The sequence below is a fragment of the Mizuhopecten yessoensis genome, unplaced genomic scaffold, assembly GCF_002113885.1.
Source record: "Mizuhopecten yessoensis strain PY_sf001 unplaced genomic scaffold, ASM211388v2 scaffold8437, whole genome shotgun sequence".
Lineage (NCBI taxonomy): Eukaryota > Metazoa > Mollusca > Bivalvia > Pectinida > Pectinidae > Mizuhopecten > Mizuhopecten yessoensis.
The window spans coordinates 116,606-137,311 of record NW_018407547.1 but is presented as its reverse complement, the minus strand read 5'-3'; the positions used below and the strand labels follow the sequence as shown (position 1 = coordinate 137,311).

The window sequence follows — 20,706 nt, the reverse complement described above, 5'->3', positions numbered from 1 at the left end:
CTCTGTCAGTAAGCAATTGTACTTACTTACTCTCTGTCAGTAATGAATTGTACTTTCTTACTTACTCTCTGACAGTAATCAATAAAACTTACTTACTGTCTGTCAGTAATCAATTGTACTTACTTACTCTCTGACAGTAATCAATAAAACTTACTTACTTTCTGTTAGTTATCAACAATCCTTTCTTATTCTCTGTCCGTTATATATGATTCTTAATAACTCTTTGTCAGTTATCAATTATCATTAATAACATTTTGTCAGTAATCATAAGTCCTGACTTATTTTCTGTCAGTTGTTAATTATCTTAACTTACTTTGTCAGTAATCAATAGTACTTCCACAGTTGCTCTAAGTGATCAATTATCCTTTTTATGTTCTGTCAGTTATAAACTATCTTTAACTACTTTCTGTCAGTAATCAATTATCACTAATTACGTTTTGTCAGTAATCAAAATTCCTTGTAGCTCGGGAAAAATACCCAATTAATTCTGGCTTGCTTTTTTTTCGCTTACCTTGTAACAAGCCACGAATGTAGCAAAATTAAACCAATTAGGAAGGTGTCAGCGCTACAGAGGATATGAACATTGCTTGCTACCTGTACACCACAAGTTTACAATTAAAAGAATTTTATTTTGTATAAAATTCATACTAAGACGACATATGGGGAAAAAAGTATTATATAACTATGGTACTAAAACACGATTTCATAAATTATACTTTTTCTGATATTCAGTGTTGTTCCATCACAACAGTAGTTCTTTACCCCATTTTAATAAGCATTGGTCTATTTATTCATTATCCAAACGCATTGGCAGATGTCCATATATTCAATACACTATGCCTGATAATATATGCTGTTTTTGTTATTAAGCAAGACTGCAAGCAAAGAAAAATGCTGTATGTATAATATATTGCGTCAAACTGAACGGGATAATATAAATGTTTGATTGATTTAGAATTATACTCTTAATCCGTCAACGCGTGTAAGACAGCGCTCATCAAAACATCTCTTCACTGGAGTAATGACGGGTTGTAGTTATATGATATATGCTGAATGTTTAATTTAACTGACAATCTAGTTGAATAGGCAACATTTGGACATCTGTTAGGTTTTACACCTCCAGTCATTACGTTTAACTCATTAAAATTTAATGATATGTTGACAGCCTTGGAGAAAAGCTCGCTCCTTTTTCTCATAAATGAAATAAAGAGGAATAATCACTGGTGTCTCCCCCACTAACAAAGGGTAATGTTCCCAAACCAGTATTTCGGATCCATCTCTTCCATTGTACAGGCTGTATTCGAAAATCATATTCTAAAATTGATCATATTTCAAAACTCAATCAATAACTCTTTATGAAGCAAAACGACGTTGATGTCCAATCTTTGCTGCTCAGTGGATGCTTTTTTCGTTATACGATTTGTTGTAATGGATCATGTCTGTGCCCAAAAATACACATACACATGATCTGGTTCACATGTGGAGCCTCGGTATTAACCGGATTCTGAGGCTATTAAATATTTGTTAAATTTAATTGGGATGTGGCGAAAAGGAAGTGGATAACCTCTGGGTCACCAGGGTGACAAGAAGGACGCCATTAATTGAATCATCAGAAAGTAAGGGCAGATAACCATATGACGGTATGAATGGTTTGAACAACCTGACGAGAAACCTAATACATTGTTTTAGTCTTATTCTGGCTGATTAAGATCTATTGGACACTTGACAGTATGGCATGTCAATTCTCCCCATCTAAACCCGAAAAAGAAATTGCTTCTTCTGTATTGCATTTCGTTTTAGAGAAAAAGACTTTCGCCTCTAAATTGAAACAATTATTATCAATGGATTTAAAAGCAGATGGTATTTCGTATTAGATGAATCTAACATTCTAGTAGCGGTATAAGTAGTGTACGGCGAACCGCTGAGGCGTGAACGCTTTTGGTAATATGTTGTAATTGAGAAACACCACAGCCGATGGTTTTCTAATAGGAATCTATCGAGAAGGCATATCCATCCATTGTCTCGTTAAAGGCCTATGAGCTATAACAATGAAATGCCTAAGTTATTTATCCATCATAGTAAAAACGCATTTTTATTTATTTTACACAGCTATGTTACTCTTTTATTGGTATCACTTATGAACAACAAATGTATTATGCTGTATGTATGAACTGTCTGTAAGTCTCTTAATATTTGCGAATAATAGTTTCGGCGATTTGCCTCACGCGACTACATTTGCTTTAATTTTACGAATTGAACAATAGAATAATACACATCTTGATAATACAGTATCTGCATATACGTATGATACATGGATAACCAATAGGCTTTCACAGCAAATAAACAAAATAGTTACATATTCTGAAATATTCACTGTCGTGGAAATAAAGTACTTATTTATTTGCCGTAGATTTATTTCCTTAGCGTTTTGTTTTTTTCTAACTTTATTTTATTCATGTTGAATTTAAATCCACAACATTCCATTCAAATGAAAGTACTTTAATGAAACGTAATCCCCATTAGAGTGACAATAGGCATTATGATAATATGAGAAAGCTCCAATTTAAACAGAAATTATACTAACGATATGGCCATGAATCTACAATAAATTGCACAACAGAAATGATGTAAGACTGACAGACATTTTATTATTCTTAAAGGTTATTTAATATTCAAAATGACTTCGTTATCAGTAGAGTCCATCACAGTTTTCGGCATCGTGAAGCTAGTTTATCGTTTTTGTATAACATCACAATAGAGAATTCGTCATAAAAGTCACCTGGTTACAGCACATAGGTAAATTATGAAATTATTAGCATACATGTGACATCACACGACACATATAAGACCAGAAACACCTGAGATATATGTGCCATACTATTGTGTAATGAAATTTAGATTAAAACCAAATTCACAAGACACTCAAAGTGCATGATAGTTGTAATACAGCTGATATCAAAACTTGTTGAGACACAGACAACTTTATAAATGAAACCTTCGCAAAATGGAAAAAGCATTTTTATTTTTTCGATCGGAATATATAGGTTTATTTTTAAGCAGGATACACTAACATGGAAATGTTTACATAATGACTTAATTGAATGTATTAATGACTCATGAAAGTCAATGTGAAATCGATGAGATATTCATAGTTACTTAAGTAAATAACAAGTAGGAAATGTTCCGGGATTCAACGATTATTCTCAGATAACATAGACATTTGGCGTATATATTATTTTTAATTTGACTTTTAAGTATTATAAACAAAGTAATGTAAACGTCATATGCTTTGCTTACTTCTGATTTATACAGGTGTGTAAGTTATCTGCATCATATTGTTAATTAATAATTTACCACTATCACATTCAGAATATCTCTATAAGGTGTTATTTTTGTATGGAAAAACGAAACAGGCAGAAACAAAAAAACATTTATTTAAAAAAAAAAAAAAAAAAAGTTCATATATCTTTTATCCATTGTAACTTCTTCAATGAATTGAATCGATTTCTTACACATATTCCTGATTTTTGTTGAAAAATAAATATGACGAAGATTCTTTAAAAAATTAGTCCAGGATATTTGACTTTAAACAGAAAAGTATTCGATGAAGCGGTACCTAAAAGCTGCTGTGTATTTCATCTATATTTAACAACACGTTGTATTTTCGAAAGAATTTGCAATGGAGACGGATTAATGAAACCTTTATTAATTAACGAGACAGGAAATGACATCTAAAATTCAGTTTGTTCCTAGAAAGCTAGTTTCTCGGATAAGCGAGGTTAAATGTTTTATTTCCTTTTTGTCTTTCAATTCTTAAATCATCAAATTAACTTAATTGTCATATGTGTTGATTTAAAATATATGTTAACTATGTCCAAACGTCGTGTACGTCATTCCCTTGAGAGTGATAAATTACGTTAATCTGAGTCTCAGAATTTCATTAATGCGTCCAAGAACAATAAAATATTCGACCAGAGTTTTCTACCTTTCGTGATCTATATGATTTACAGGATGTGAAAGGATAAAGCTAAATGTGATTTTTTTTACTGGTTTTGCTTCGAATTGATCGGAGCGAAAATATGTACCGTCCAACACATATTGACGCATGATGAAGTATTTATCAAAGCAGCTTTTCACCACCGCCAAGATTTCCACATGGGAAGATTTTACAGTAAATCAAGGCATTGACCATATTCATTTTAGGAAAAGCTTTTGAGATTCCTGCTTTCTCCTCTGTTATTTTTGGAATCCATGTTGACTTCCCGATAGTGTTGACGTATCTTCCATCCCTGTAACTTCCTTTCCGTACTGCCTTTGTTCCTGTGTGTTACCGCTGTGACATGATTCGACTATATATAGTGTCATCTTCAGCACTATTCGTAACTACAGTTATGTGTAATATTGCGTCACAACTCTGAATGTGTTAACTCTGTATACTTTGAATTTCACATTTTTGCAATATCGGAAATATATATAATTTTTTTTATCAATGATGTTACTTATTTGTTTTCATACTTCATAATTCAACCATTGAGAATATTTCAGTAATTATACATAATACAATTTATTATATATAACAAATACATATATGATAAAGAGAGTTGTATTTATCATGTATCTGCTCAACTCGCTTACTATATCATAAACATAAGATCTCTACACACCAACAATTGTATGAGATAACTCGGTTATAAAAGTGCTGACGTACGACGACTTAAATTCGACGTGTTTTACTCACACCTTGTCCAGACAAGTTACGATTTCACTATTTACATGTTGAACATCAATACAAATGTCGAGCCATTAAGGTAACGGTAGGTTTAAAGTTTAACATGATTACAACCACTGAATCCATTTACGATGAATGTTAAATCTAACTGTATTGAACGGAAAACATTCCGAAAGGCGTCAGACACATGCGTTGTCCCTATTGTTACACTCCGGTGTCAGTTGTCGGCCGCCATGCTTCCTTTCTCTCATAGTTACCTATTCTTGTTTCTAATGTATGACAAACGTTATGGCATCATTGAAGTATTGGAGGTAGTTTTTCCAACCACTCCCTATCCATTTTACTTGTAGCAATAAAACCGTCACTGTACGCCCAAGCAACAATCAATGCAATACACTCGTATACAAGTTGTCTTCGCTTAGACAACAAACACTATCTGGTGTTACACCTTCGTTCTCTATTTGTTTTGATGCTATTGTTGTTGTCATTGTTGTTGTTTTAGTTATTGTCTTTGCTGCTGTTGTTGCTGTTGGTGTTTTTGTTGTTTGTTCAGCGTTGCAGCAGTTAATATTGATACTGTTGGGTTTGTATTACATCTACACATGTATACCATGGATCCCGGGTTTTCATTTGAATGTGAGGAAAACTATTCAGAATGGACATTTTCCCCCCTGATAATGATGGATTGTACTAAACACTTAAAAATTTAGTCTACTCTTTTAATGGATGCTGATTTGCAATAAATGAACCTTGAGAAGGCAAAAACTCATTTTAGTTCGAACAGATAAATATCCTAACATAAAAAGTGAGTAGGTTTTCTTATGCGATGAAGTTTCTATAAATATATACAATAATTATAATATCGACGTTAATTTGACAGCTTAACATCAATGTGAGTAAAACTAGATGTACAATGTTCATCTGAATTAGTCGAGGACAAATGTATATTTCAATAATATGTTGCGGTTGGTATCCACATACTTGACAAACGGTGTCGATATTTTTTCTGATTCCTTCAGAATTGACATTTGCAATAGACGTACATTGTACTTTTTTTTTAGATAACATTTTAAAATCTTGTGTAATATTGACTTGTAGGTTTAACTATTCTTCATCCCGGCGTCTTTATCTCATAGTTTGGCTACATCTGTTCGCCATTATCAGATGTATTTGGAACCATCTGCAGTCTGCATCGACCATTTTTTTTTATCAAAATTTCTTTTCAATTAAACTTATCTTGTTCTATATGATAGACCCGTGGAGAAAGATAGAAACAACAAGAAACAGTCATACAGATAAAATCATTTAATTTACATTTGTAAATAACATATTTTAATGGTGAATTTACAATTTCAAATTTCATAATATACAGATAATAACATCTGGATATGGTTGTATAACGACTGTTGAGTTTAACCAGACAGGATAATGTTATAAATACCTATTTAAACATATACATATTTTCTACATCAGTCAATGTGATATTGTATAACATATTGGCCAAGACCCATTTGTTTGAAATCAAACTGTGTATTTTTTAATATTATTTCTATAAGCCTTTTTTGTCAGAAAACCATTTCCCATCCCCCATTTTTAGTATTGAATTATTGTTACATAATTTTCATGAAAAAACCTGTTTGTTAAAATAATCTTACTTATTAAATATTTTCCTGTGCGTATACACTTAAGTTTTTTGGAACATTTCTACAAAGAATTTTGCTGGACTTCAACTTCCCCCTATGGGCAGTACTTAAGGAAGGTAGAGGTTACTGAAACCAGGCTTGTTTGAGTATTAACCATGAATCCTTTTATTTTATCTTTTGTAACGTTCCTTTAATCAAGCATACACTTTTTTTTAAATATCTAATGACCTGATTATTCATCTTCCATCATGGTTCGTGTTAAGCTAACAATTCTGTCAACAACCATAACCAGATGTTATATTAAACCTTACATGCGACGCATGGTACAGTAAACGTAGATGATGGACATATGGGTGACAATTGCTGACAACGACGATATGAATGACTTTAAGGATTAGAGGGCAGTAGATGAGATAAAGAGAATACAGACGAAAACGATGATGATGGATGACTTTACGATGAAAATCGGATGAGGATGAAATAGGACAGACTTTTTACGGTCTTTTCTTTATCTCGTACCGTTGTTAAATAAGCATGATTATCGTTTGTCGAAGCTTTATTTAATTATGTAGCCGGTGTGTATTTTGAAGGCTTGTAAATAATTGTTTAACTACATTTTAACGACATTCTGTTCCTGTGGGAAATGGTGGCAATGACATGTTTATTTCAGTTATGCTGGCTCCAAATAGTTTTCAAGGCTACATCAATTAGTTTCGTATTTCTGTTTGAAACGGTTTTTTTATTAAAGAAACTAGCCTACATAATTAAAACCGTTATGTTATGTAGGTGAAAATAGTTAAAATATAATTTGATTTATTTTATTTTGAAGTAATGCATTGAGTGTACTTCTGATGAAAATGGATGTTACTTTCATGATCATGTTTCCAACTATTGTATTTCAACTTTTAAAACTCATTCACATCTAATTGAGTGTGGGTATGGGTATATTTTGCAATGAAAATGGAACTTTATAATCATATTGTTATACAAATCAATTTATGTTTCATAGTTTTAACAACGTCATGGAATTCACATTCGACAGTCAGTAAGCGACAACGGTATATATTGCAGAGGTATATATTGCCATTTCTTAATTCAAACTCAAATATATGGCCTGTACATATATAACAATCTACAAAAGCTAAAGAGAAAGGGGAACAGTATGTCGGTGTAAGTAAAACAAAATGTCCAATAAAATAATATGTCCATGAAGAATAAAAGAATTATAAACGGTGTTGTCTGAGGTAAAATTGTAGAAAGACAAATTAACACTGGTGTCGGCCTTACACTTGGATAACTGAAATGAATTCAAAGCACTGTATCGAAAGTGCAATGTGTTTATATTCTGCACTCTTGGTTAATCAATGTGCAACCTTATTGAGTAACAATAGTTCTTATAGACGTAGGTGTTATTTTACCCTTCTTGTGAATGAACTTTGACCACAAAATCAGCTTCAGATAAAATTATTATGGTACTTTTATATATTTAACTGTGCTGAAAGAGAATGCCAATGGCCCAAGGTTTAATAAAAGCAGAACATAAAACTGGTATGTTTTCAAAATATTTCAGTTCGTTCAAGCAACATTTTATACATTTATCTGTATAATTGACAATTAAGTTGTGGATCTTTTTTTTTTGAAAGAACTGTATATATACGAATATTGTTTACGAAAATATAGTACTCAAAGAATGCTTACTTATCGTTACTAATATTATTACACTACTGTTATCATCTACAAAGCACTGAGGTAGAACAGATGTCTATGAATAAATGATTGATATTTGACATAGACGCTTATTTTAAACATACAATTGTACAAAATATTTTTAAATCTTAAATGGTTCAATTTATATTGTTAACCTATTTTTTTTAGATTGAATAACCAGACGCCATTTTGCAAACCATTCTCGTTTGAATCAGATTTTGACAAAGTAAATATATCATATCAATAAAATGATATACAGTTTGACCTGGGAGTTTCAAACTTTGCGAGACCGTCGGGAATATAGCAAGTGTTTCGGTTGAACGTTCTGATTTGTAATGATATAAATATATGACTGTTAATATAATATGTATTTTTTTGCGAAATGTATTATTGTTTGCAGTTCCTTTCTCTTTTAGAAACAAGCCATACAGAAAATAATAGAAAATATCTGGCATAATATGATACTGTTTGTTTATGAATTTTGACTGAAAATTATACTGATTGGATTTATTTTCAAATTATTCGGTAGTGGGTGTATAGTATGTCAGACAACTGTGCAAACAAAATCTAAGTAAACCGTATGGGATTATGCTAATACAAATCATGCAAGCAATTAGCATATTTTCATGATATGAATAAATGCTTTTTAAAATTAATAAAATTTCGATTTTGAAATATTGGGATTTCTCACTGATTCCGCTTATCTTTTCTGTTAAGACTTCAACCCTACCTTGCCTTTACCTCGTGACAGATATACAATAGATAATATTTAAATGCATTCACCTATCCATATTCATTCTTCCTCAACTTTACTGATTCAGTTTCGTATGAGATGAACTATATATAAAACCAATATGTTTTTCAAACAGAAAACTCAAAACCATTTTTGTCACTAAATATAATGTATGGATTACATATATAGTTGTTAATTGAACGTCGTTTTAGATTCAGCAAAGACAGACATAATAATTGCATATTCCAAAGCAGATAATTATTATAGAAAATGAGAGAGTAGAAACACGCCAGAAATGATATACATTTCCAAGTTAGACATATTTATAATAAATATCGTCAATTTAGACATTTTACTTTGGTGCTTGTTTCGTTAAGAAGCTTTAATTTAATATATACGTCCGAACCTAGTATTAATAAATGACAGCATATTATTAGTTTGGTTCAATGTGATGAATCTGAACACATAACTTCTGTTCTCAAGGAAAGCTATAACGTGTATTAAACGAGGGACTAACGATCATGTACACTTTAGGCTACATATCTTCTTTGAACATACAAGCTGTACTGTTTCATAAATAGTAGTAGCACGATTATGCAATAATAGTCAATAACACCCAATAAATCAAGGTCACAGAAATGCTTAGATATCCTCCAAGCGGGCTCAATGAGACCGACGTCTACTATCAACTAGCAACGATGAAGGTGTTAAATGTATATGCAAAATTGCAAAGCATAAGACGCCGTTAAGACATATGACGCATTTGTCTACGTCACATTCTGAACTATAAAGGCGGGTTTACCCTTCGTGTTATCTCTTACAGAGACATGATATAGGTTGTCTTGATATCTTGCACGTCCAACATATTGATAACATATCAAACATGTAAGCGACTCGGACTAAATAAGGGACGAACATTATCACATTAAACACATCTTTTCATCCTAGCTATGACGTCAGTTCGTCCGGTTCTGCATCTGAATTATTGTTATTCTCCCTGTCCGATAAACACGTGTTTTCCTTCTCGGAATTGTCCTGATCACTGTCTATACAACTCTTTGATAATTTGGCGGGAGAAGGTTCTGATTCACTGTCCATGTCACTTTCTCGCCGTGAATTATCCATTTCTTCGTCATCTGTGTCAAGCTTTGCATGGACGACGTCATTCTTAAGCTCTTCGAGATCACGTTTAAGTTTTGCACGCCTGTTCTGGAACCATGTTATAACTTGAGCATTTGTCAAACCAAGCGTCTGAGCGATTTCGTCTCTATCGGCTGGTGTTAAATACTTCTGGTATAAAAATCGCTTTTCGAGTTCATATATCTGTTGGTTTGTAAACGCCGTTCTGGATTTCCTTCTTTTCTTTGGAGGCTGGTGTTTCCCGAACAGTGCAGCTTGCTCTCGTCGTTTAGCATCTGAAATTGCAAATCAAATAAATGTGTTACACATAATTGGTAAATAATATTGCATGCATATTTGCGTGTAGCAATGTCATGTATCATCTTAATAGCATCAATTAATTTCAAATAAATGACTGAATAGAATGACACCAATGAATTCCAAAAATCATCATTAATCATGAAATAACACATAAATATTCCTAACTTAAAACAATACTACTGCAGACGAGAGCACTTTAATGGTTCGACTTAAAAAACAAGAAATATCATCCTGATTGTCAACCGTACGATTGTCGCATCAGCAATTTAAACATAAAAATGACATATATGAATGTAATTTTAATTAGATGATGAATATTAATGTACGATATATCAAGCGTAAACGTAGATTTCTGTTGCCTGCACCGTTTGATAGTTAATGTTTTATGAAAATAAAAACATACAATGAGATATATTGATCCATACATTCCTGCTTCATCTGTCGATAAAAGTACACGTGAATCCTAGTACTCTAAACACATATTGACATACAATACTATGTTATCGGGTCCCAAACTCAGTCATCCTAATATTGAACTATTGTCTTTGGAGAGATGGTTTCTTTGTTTGATAACATGTAATTACCAATAGTATTCTCTGAACCATATTTTAAGCACAAAAGTAATTGAAGCAATTAAAAAAATAAAAATTAAAGTAATTAATAAATTAATTAGGTATAATCGCTGGCTTACCATATGAACATTTCCATCAAATTGATAACTTAATGATATTTTTGAAGACAGTTTATATGAAATATAAAATTAAAAGAAAACTAAAAATCCAAAATTAATCATTTACTGCAATAAAGGAGAAACCGCAAGTGAAAAACAGGTCATGATTCTAAGACATTTATGGAAATAAATTCCATTTTAAGTTTTTAAAATTTAACATGTGTGATACCTCACACATTATACTTATGACATGGGCTAGAGTTCTCTCTGTATCTATACTTTGTAACATTCAGAAACTCATAAGTTATATTAAGACAGGAAGTCATGCATATATAACACGTTCGTCACTAATTAGCTATCCAAATAAAACAATCACGAAAGTTTTCCAGATTTCATTTTTTTTTAGTTTGGAGCTCTTTTTTAAATGAGGTCAATGTTGGAGCATTGTAACATACGTCTTAAGAAAGGTAATGCATGTCCCTAACTCAGTATACTGTTATATTTTATAACAAATTTGTATGCTTTTAATTCTATTTTCTGTTTTGAAATAACCGTAATTTCCTTGTTTTGATATTTTCACTTTATAACAAAGCTCAACCTCTATTTGTTTGTTTTCTGTTCTGTCGTTTCTTTCCAAAATGGTAAAAGTCTAATTGCATCAGAGTAATATAAGATCATTTCTGTCAGTTACCATGGCAAAGAGAATGATTGTGTGTTGGCTCAAATAACATCGATGTGTCTACAAAAGCTGACTGGCGCTATAGGATTACGTTAGAAAGACTAATGTAGACAATGGACGATATGTATATTGGGTTTAGTTTAGCAAGAGGTATTAAATACCCCATAGATGTCGTCTTGTGCTCGTGTTTTCAAGCAAAAACGATATATTTACACTGACAGTGGTAAGGCTGGCTTACAGCGAAACACTGAAGACGTATACATGTTTTTGGCGCATTAGTTACCGTCCATAGCGACCAACCCAATTATAGAAACATATCATTTGTATTGAAAACGGTTAATAGCGAATTACTGTTGCTTCAAATTTGTGGTTTAACATTGCAATGTCCCAATTGGCGGCATCTTCGGGGATTTTTTAGTGTTTTAATATTATCAAAATTAGCTTGTTACGGTCCTGACGACAGGTACCAGTCAAGCTGCCAAAGAAAATTAGATATTTGAATTCGTAAATGAAAGAGTACAAAGGGCTGATAGTCATTTCAACAACCCATTTGTTCTTCGAATAAATCAAGCGCCCGAGATGGTTTAATATGCACATAAAATACGATTTATTGAATATCGGCAATCAGGGAATGTGATCCGTAGTGCAGAGTGCTTTATGGCTACCGTTGCTAACACAAGAGAGGTATGAGGGAACATTGTTTTCAATGTTTAATGTCTTTAACTGTAATAGGAGGTGAAGAGGTCCTGTGTTTGTGTGAGGTCCGCGTTTGTTGTCGCTGGTCTGTCAGGGTTTACCGGCCCCTAGTGTATCTTTACCAGCAGGCTAGGGAAGACGTGTAGCCGTATACAGTAAACCATATGTTTCACACTTCTGACTTACAGACTCTCATTGCAACATATTCTCTTTCGTCATATTCATATAAAATGTGCATTGCTTGATCTGATAATTAGCTAACAAAGTTAAACACATAAGCAGTACAACTAATTTGATCAGTTAATCCTTTTCCCCAATGAACGATGATAAATCAACTACCCAAATCGATATTTATATGTACATGTATGTTTGTATGAATAAATAGAAATATGATAAAGAAATACAATGATATTGTTGGTTTTATTAAAATACTCGCGTCACGTTCAAATAACAAAGAATACGGATATAAATAACTCCTTAGTTCACAGATCCTAGGAAATATTATTTAATTAAACAATAACTTTTAAAAAAATGTGTGGAGTTTTGAATACACACGTGTAAATCAACGTTTAAGTGTGTTTCATGTGTAAACGGCATCTTTGACTATAGAAAAAGTAGGGAGGCTTTAGGTGACCTTACCTAGGGTTAAATATGATGGTAAAATCTAACCATCCCCATGATAAATATGTTGGATGTTAATTCTGTCATTTGTTTGTTTCATTTTCCTTCATCTGACGTTTTTATGAAGAAAAAGAGTTATGTGCGAACATTTCCTTAAAATATTCTAAGGTCGTGTTCGTCAACTTGAGCAGTTAACTCACAACATGTACTTTTCTGGTTTAAATCAATTTTGAGAATTAATGTACAGAAAATGCAAAGTGTGTCTTTGTGTATGCTGACAGAAGGTAGATTTAGGAAAAATTAATGAATACTATTTAACATAAATCCTTTTTATTTAGTTTAACAACTACAACGTGGAAATAAGAAAATATATTACTGTGTGGATAGAGACATGACAAACGCGTTATGAACTTGTCATCTGTGCCCGCTTCTCATGAGCTAACAGAAACAAAATGGCGAGGGCTGGACATGTAGTGAGTTCAAGGCAGTACGATTAAATTATGCTCCCGTAGCTGTCATTAAAGGTGGTTTATATCTCGTCAACCACGTACGATGCATTAGCATTAAAACATCTCTACGAAGCATTTTCCCAACCGCAGTTTCCGAACGGCTTCGACTAACAGCAAGGTATCCGTTGGTTTTGTGCATCAACTAGATTACACATTGTACTTGGTGGTTTTTTTTTCACTTTCTGAAACCATATCCATTGATAAATGCCAACAAGGTTTGCTCTCTGTCAAACATCGAAACACATTTTTGACTTTCACGCTTTAATTAAACAACATCAATGTTGATTATTTTGTCCTTAACCTTTACAATGTTAGTGATATCCATACGCCGATTTAGTGTATGAGACCAAAACAAAGCATTTTAAATCATCCTACTGAAAGTATGCAATGTTGGTAATAAATAGCAGTTTTAATAATAACGAGAAAATATGCAGCTATATCATTGATAACCTAATTAGTTTTTCCTACACAATACGTTATGCATCCAATACACAATAATTTTAATATAACTGAGAAAATATTTGTGCGATCTGTCAATTTCTCTGCTTTGAAAAACGTGTATTTTTTTAAGGAGCGGTAAGATTGTAAGAAAGCAAATGTGAGAAAGTATTGTAATGTTTTATCATTTTCCCTTGTAGTTTGTCTTCTCAAACGTTTACAAAACAGTTATACAAATTTGGTAAATAGTAACTATATATTTGCGTTCGATGCAGAATAAGAACTACGGTTTTCTAATTTTCCCTTTTCCTATTTTGCATTTGGAATCATCATGTTTTTAGTTGAGTCGGTACTTTATAAAACAATAAATTAAAACAATATATATCTGAGGAATGACAGGATAGTGTGTTGTTTTGTTTTTGCGACTTCATGTCCTTAGTTTCGAAATAACATGCTTTAATTTGGAAGGTCCATTTTTATTTGGAAACAGCATATCATATTTTGGAAACATCCTGTCCTTATTTTAACAAAATGATGTCCATATTTTTCTAGTCTCAATTAGATGTTTTGAAGCATCGTGTCCTTAACAGCTGAACTCCAGGTAAAAAGACACAGGTGTTTATAACAGTTGATGAACCCGTCTATTTATTAGTTGACCCTTTGACCTTTATGATAAATGGGAGGCCTAACTGACAGGTATGGTCAGGTATATGTGAAACTGATCTAGAGTTTAGGAATACAATTCTAGTTTGTTGTTTGTCCTCAGTCACGTTAACGAGATCTACCTTTCGAAATGTGACAATTTATTTATGCATTAAGACTCTCAACTTAACTATTCATATCTTGTAAAACGCCACACCTATCAGGGAACGAGATATTGCATACCATTAAAATTAATTTAACCTAAAACAGATTTATTTCAACCTCCTCTAACATTTTTATTGCCAGAGCTAACTCCTAACATTGTTACATGACATTCATCGCGATCCTAAATGTTATATAAGTCTTAGAAGGTCAAATTAAAAAGGTAACCGAACCTCATTCACATTAACACTGCCAGGAGTATATTTCACTTAAAGTAATAATCCAATATGCCGATTTCTTTTCAGATTTCAATATCTTTTTATAAATTTGACACAAAATAAATTTATGCAGCTAACATCGAATATTGTCATATTTAAAACGTACACCCTTATTCAAACATTTTTTGCATCGTCACTATGATCGGATTTGCTTTCCATTCGCTGTTGAGACTGTGCTGTATTATTATTGCAGATGTACATGAAACAAATGCCATTGTCACAAGCCAACGCAATGGGCTACAAGAAAGTCGACAAAGAACTGGTATGGTTGGGGAACATGCAGATACTTTTTCTGTCAGACTACTTTAAGTTTCAAAGATGAAAATAATATTTAAGATTATATTTCATATTTAGTAAACAAAAATGTTTCGTTGTTAAGTTTTTTGAACTTAAATGGAATTTTAAATGATTTTATGAATATAGTTATATGCAAGCTATCTGTGTCTGTTTGCCCCGGTCATTCTGTATATCTCTGCCTGCTTCTCCCTCTCCCCGTGTGTCACTCCGTCTTTCTCTCACAATGCATTTTGCTCTTTGTTGATTCTATCTGTGATTCTCAGTCTCTGTTTGTTTGTCTGAAAGGTTTTACCTGTACCTCTCCCTGTCTGTCTCTCATTCTCTGCATGTCTCTGTCTCTCTTTCCCTTTAAATACCCCCTTCTGTCTCCCACTATATTCCTGTCTGTCTCTCTATCTTAAGTAGTGGGTATCTCTTCATTGTGTCTCTAACTGTCTCTCATTCTCTGCAAGTCTATGTCTATCTCTCTCTTTACCGCCTTCTGTTTCTCACTATATCTCTGTCTGTCTCTATCTTTATCAGTGGGTATCTCGTCCTTTTGTCTCTATCTATCTCTCTATCTCTGTCTATCTCCATGTCTATCTCTCTCTTTACCTTCTTCTGTATCTCACTATATATCTGTCTGTCTATCTTAATCAGTTAGTATCTCTTCCTTGTGTCTCTAGCTGTCTCTCTATCTTTGTCTGTCTCTACGTTTTTATTTCTGCGTCTCAGTCTGTAGCTGCCGTTTGTCTTTATCGTCAGTCTCAGTAGGAGAATCATAGATATTTCAGTTACAGGTATTTGACAGCCTGCCATGTACTAATCATTAGATTAATGAGAGATCTACCGATCAGTGATACACCTATCTATCAACTGTGTCAACTCTCCCTAATCAGTATAGATCCCTCTGGTGACCTGTTTGTACATCACCAATCATTCCATGCTTACCTAGTCAGTATATGTATTAGCTACGTGTTCCGTATCAATCAGGTGAGATCATGCCTACCTAACAGGAACATGCCTTACCTACATGGCTGAAATTTATCAAGCGAGCTCATGTAATTACCTATGACTGTATCCGAGGAAGGTTTGTTAGCGGAGTCGAACCCGGGACTAATGATAACTAGTCCGGTGCTCTATTGATCGGGCTGCTGCAAAGTGATTTTCAAATTCTAGCCGAGTCAGTAACAAACTGTATATGTTTCACCACTGTGACAGCACATTACCTAGTGTTTACATATCTAACTTCGTAGTAACAAGTGTTACATGTATAAATGTACTTTCAGAACAAGATGTGTTATGAGTTCATGCTTTCCGCTCTAGCAAGTGTTTAGATCGGGAGTTCGGGACCAATCATCAAGTGATTCCACGCCATTGACGCAAACAAACTGAACCCTAATATCTTCTTAACTATTCCAGGATTCAAAATGGCCACTTTTGATTAAATATATTATATAACAAAAATGAATAATTAGTTCTTATATTTGACTAGATTTAACAAATATACTCATTTTGACAGAAGTCATCAAGGTAATGAGTTTTTATATAATAAGCCAATACTTACAAACAAACGCTATATACTACAGTACCTATATCGCTGTGATGCCAAAAAAAACCCAGGCTTATAATCAAGCAGATCAGCTAAATCAGTACTGACGGCCCGACATTAATCGTCTGATTTACATGTCACCTGGTAATGTGTCTGTGCACCATGCCAGTCGATACCTGCCAAACTAGTATGTACCTACACCTATGTGGGTGAGTAATGCCATCAGTCACTGGTTTGGGACGAGCTTGGTATAACGTCTCCTGGACGATTTCCCTGACTGATAGGTATAATGATGGACACTAAATGTCGTCAATGAGTTTGCACCTTAGCTGACGACCACAGCAACGATAGTGATACATCTTCATCTACCTAATGATGACCGCCATGTGGGGCGTAGAGGTTAATGTGTTCGGTCATACACAGACCGTATAGGTCAAGTGTGCACACGGATAGACTAAAGAGATGGAAGAACGCTTTCTTGTCCTTCTGAAATAAATCTTAATTCGTGATTTTGTTTTGAAATATTTCGAAATACATTGTATATATTTAAATGGGGAATTCTTCACATAGTTTCTCCTTTTAATTGAAAATCCAGCGTGTTGTGTTAGGAAGGAATCATCGTTTACTTTTGAATTGGGAATTCATTGAATTTTACAGGATGACTATTAAAATAATATCAGTGATAGTATATGTTAGAAAATATAAAATCAACAAATCTTTTTTCTTTGTTAAAATGTGACAGGTTTAAGATAAAATGTCTGTATAAAATACGTTTAGAATATCAGAGACTTTATAAAGACGCTTACTCTCGAGACAATTGTATTTTGAATTCGAGTTGACTTCGGAAAGGTTAGCGCAATATTTGTTATACTGAACATCACAAAGACTGCCATGGATATCAAAACAATTGTTTTTTAGGGGGAATAAATAGGGAACCCCTAGAAAAAAAAGATTGCCTTCATGTTTTCTAGCGATTTATATTCATTTAGAAACGATTCGACATTTGTGATGAAGATCTGGAGTTCAAACTCTAATGAGATGTTTCAGACTATCGCTTCTAGTAGAAATCATTATAATTTGACAATATCCCTAATGCTTTCTCTCCGTCATACACACACGTGACCACATGCCAACAATTAACCCGCGACCTCAGCGTTTTCCGCAAAACCACAGCTTCTGACCACACGAGATGTGGTCCGAGTTGACTTCGATACTAGACACATGCGCATTTTTTTGGTTGATTGGAGAATGAAATATTCATGTCTTTAATATTTTGGCGATATATAGACTACCTCTAATTAATAGGCAATAAATAGATCACTGCAGAAGTGATGTGAAATGCTTTCGATATCAAAAATATCCAAACTTCAAACGATTTTTTTTTTTACTTTTCAATCAATCCAATACTGTACATTTTCACTGTCGCTTTCATCGATCTATATTCAATCTCGATGTTATACCTTCCAATTATATTTCCCTTATTCCTTTTCTCCTTTCTTTCCTCTCTAACATTCAGAAGTGTAACCCTAGACTGGCCCCGTCTCTAGAATCTTGAGTATGTAAAGGAAAAAATGAAAATTTTGAATGTTTATCACTAGGATGTCTGATTCAGAGGGAGATTAGTTAGTAGAAGAATGCAGCTGGAAAATTCTCTATAAAAAAAGCTGGGACTGGTAGGCAGTGTATTTATAATCCAACTGTATCCCTCTCCTGTCCCCCTCCCCACCATTAAGCAGGCCTACGCCGACCACACATTATATGTCAATTAAATCCGTATATGGTATTTGTGTATTGGCTATCATAAATTTACCGTATACCAGTCAACGGTCTGTATTAATATCGATATCTTGTTTATTGTCGATCTTAGCAACATAAATCCATCACTACTCTGTCAGCTCGACATCTCCTTGATGATTCTTCATTTTTTGAATACTAAGTGGACAGATCGGTTAATCAAGAGGAATTCCGCATGTCATTGCTACATGAAAGATTGGATGTGTTCGAAGGTCAGTTTGTGAACTTGGCTACTTAACTCCCTGTACGCATGTTCGGGGGCAACAGGTGACGAGCCGTTTAAATGGATAAGTGCTAGCATCAAGTTATTAATTCGACTAATTAGTGTGATGGTAGCTCTAACACGTCCGGAGAGAATACATTTTGTCAGTGAAATTTTCACTAAACATTTCACTTAAAATGTCATGATATTTGAACATTTACAATTCGGCCGGGTCATAGCTATGTTAAATGTTACGGCAATCTAATAAGCCTTTAAACACAATTTTGAGATAGTGTCTTGTGTTAGATTATGATGAATTTATTACCTTATTCAATGCGGAAAGTGGCCAGGTGTTGGGGAGAAAGTAGCTCATTAACATATAAAGGTGGTTCCTTATAATCATAAAGTATCTTAGAGAAGTAGTTTTTTTTTAATTTGATGAGCTGACTGACATAATTCATAGATTAAATAATTAAAAAGTGTAAGGTTCATTTATATGTAAAGTATTGCTATATTTGATTCACATTTTAATTTTAATAGTACACTACACTTTGAAATCGTAGAAGAATGTTTGTATAAATCAGATACTTTTGCATTTCAATAGGCGAAAACTTTAAAAAAAAATGTAATATTTTAAAAGAAATAAAGAAAAGACATTAACCAAACAAATGCGTGTGTATTTATTATATTTATGTATATGCATTTATTATTAACTCACTAATTTAAGACGATTAACGGGTAACAAAACAAGAGATACATGTACTTGGTCATCATATTCCATTTGCTTATCACTTTAGATCCTCTTATCAATTATAAAGATCTGTATAAAACCAAATTAATATTGTGACATTTTTTTCATATCTTCCTGACATCAATAGTTAGCAACTTTGGTTGAATTAAACCCGTTTAAGATTTGTGTTTTAAGCGTTTGTCTAATAAAAATTAATTCAACAACCCCCATCTGGAGTGTTTCGATGGAGAATTTTAGCACCGCAGATAGAAAAACAACAATTGGAAAAATGTCTGGGCTATACCGGGTACAAAACAGTTTCTATGAAAAAGGCACAAACATGAATAACGAGATGCACAGGTGGTGTACACCAGCAACCCCTTTGTGACGTAAACACGTGAACTACATAACCTGTAAAACAAAGACGGATTCCGGACTAGCCCCCCTCGTAAATGATTTGAGCCGAAAACTATGCGACGCGGATGACGGGATGCGCCACCTTACGATTGATACTAATTACCGGTTAGGTTTCGGACATGATTCATCCCGGATTCCGTATCTTATAACTTGAGATCGCTATCGATGAATAAACGTATATACTGGTATATCTGATGTAGGTAGTCACTGGTAGTTTGATCTTGCCTCTAGGTAAATATTTACGGCCTGACACCATGAACTGTGTGGTTTTCGATACCGCGGAAAATAATTATTGTATAAAAAATGAAACCTGATTACTCTATCAAATAAAATTAAAAAGTAAACGCTTGTAACAAACCTTCCCATTCAACCTATCCCATACGTCAAAAATGAGATTTTTTTTAAATCGAGCATATTACAACAAATTGCTTCGTGGAAAGGTCATCAATTAACCGATTAATAATAGGCTAAGATATCGAAATATCGCGTATCATCCCTCAATCTTCCTGATTTCTCTAAGGTGTTAAATAACTTTTTTTTTGAACTTTCAAGGTTTGTCTTTTAAAATAGTTCACCTATAAATTATTACAGATTTTGTTAACACTTTATAGTGAGAAAATAGTATAATTACAGAAAAAACTTGAACAATCTTAAGTTAGAAAAATAGAGATGTATATATATACTATTGAATGGCTGGTGAGTAGGACGATACACCTTGTGACATAACTTTGAGTTGTGTTCATCTGCTAGATATTTTACAATGCATGTGGAATTGGTCTTCATGTATG

The 20,706-nt window shown here is 33.3% G+C and overlaps 1 protein-coding gene across 1 annotated transcript in view; it reads right to left on the bottom strand.

Annotated features, from left to right (window-relative positions):
- Window positions 1-6,029: 6,029 nt before the first annotated feature.
- The window catches only part of LOC110455949 (transcription factor LBX1-like), a 37,628-nt gene continuing 22,951 nt past the window's right edge, over window positions 6,030-20,706 (bottom strand). Inside the window, exon 2 of the mRNA XM_021506419.1 lies at window positions 6,030-10,227. Coding sequence (XP_021362094.1) covers window positions 9,761-10,227 — 467 coding nt within the window. The 3' untranslated portion in view covers window positions 6,030-9,760. The remainder of the gene's footprint in view (window positions 10,228-20,706) is intronic.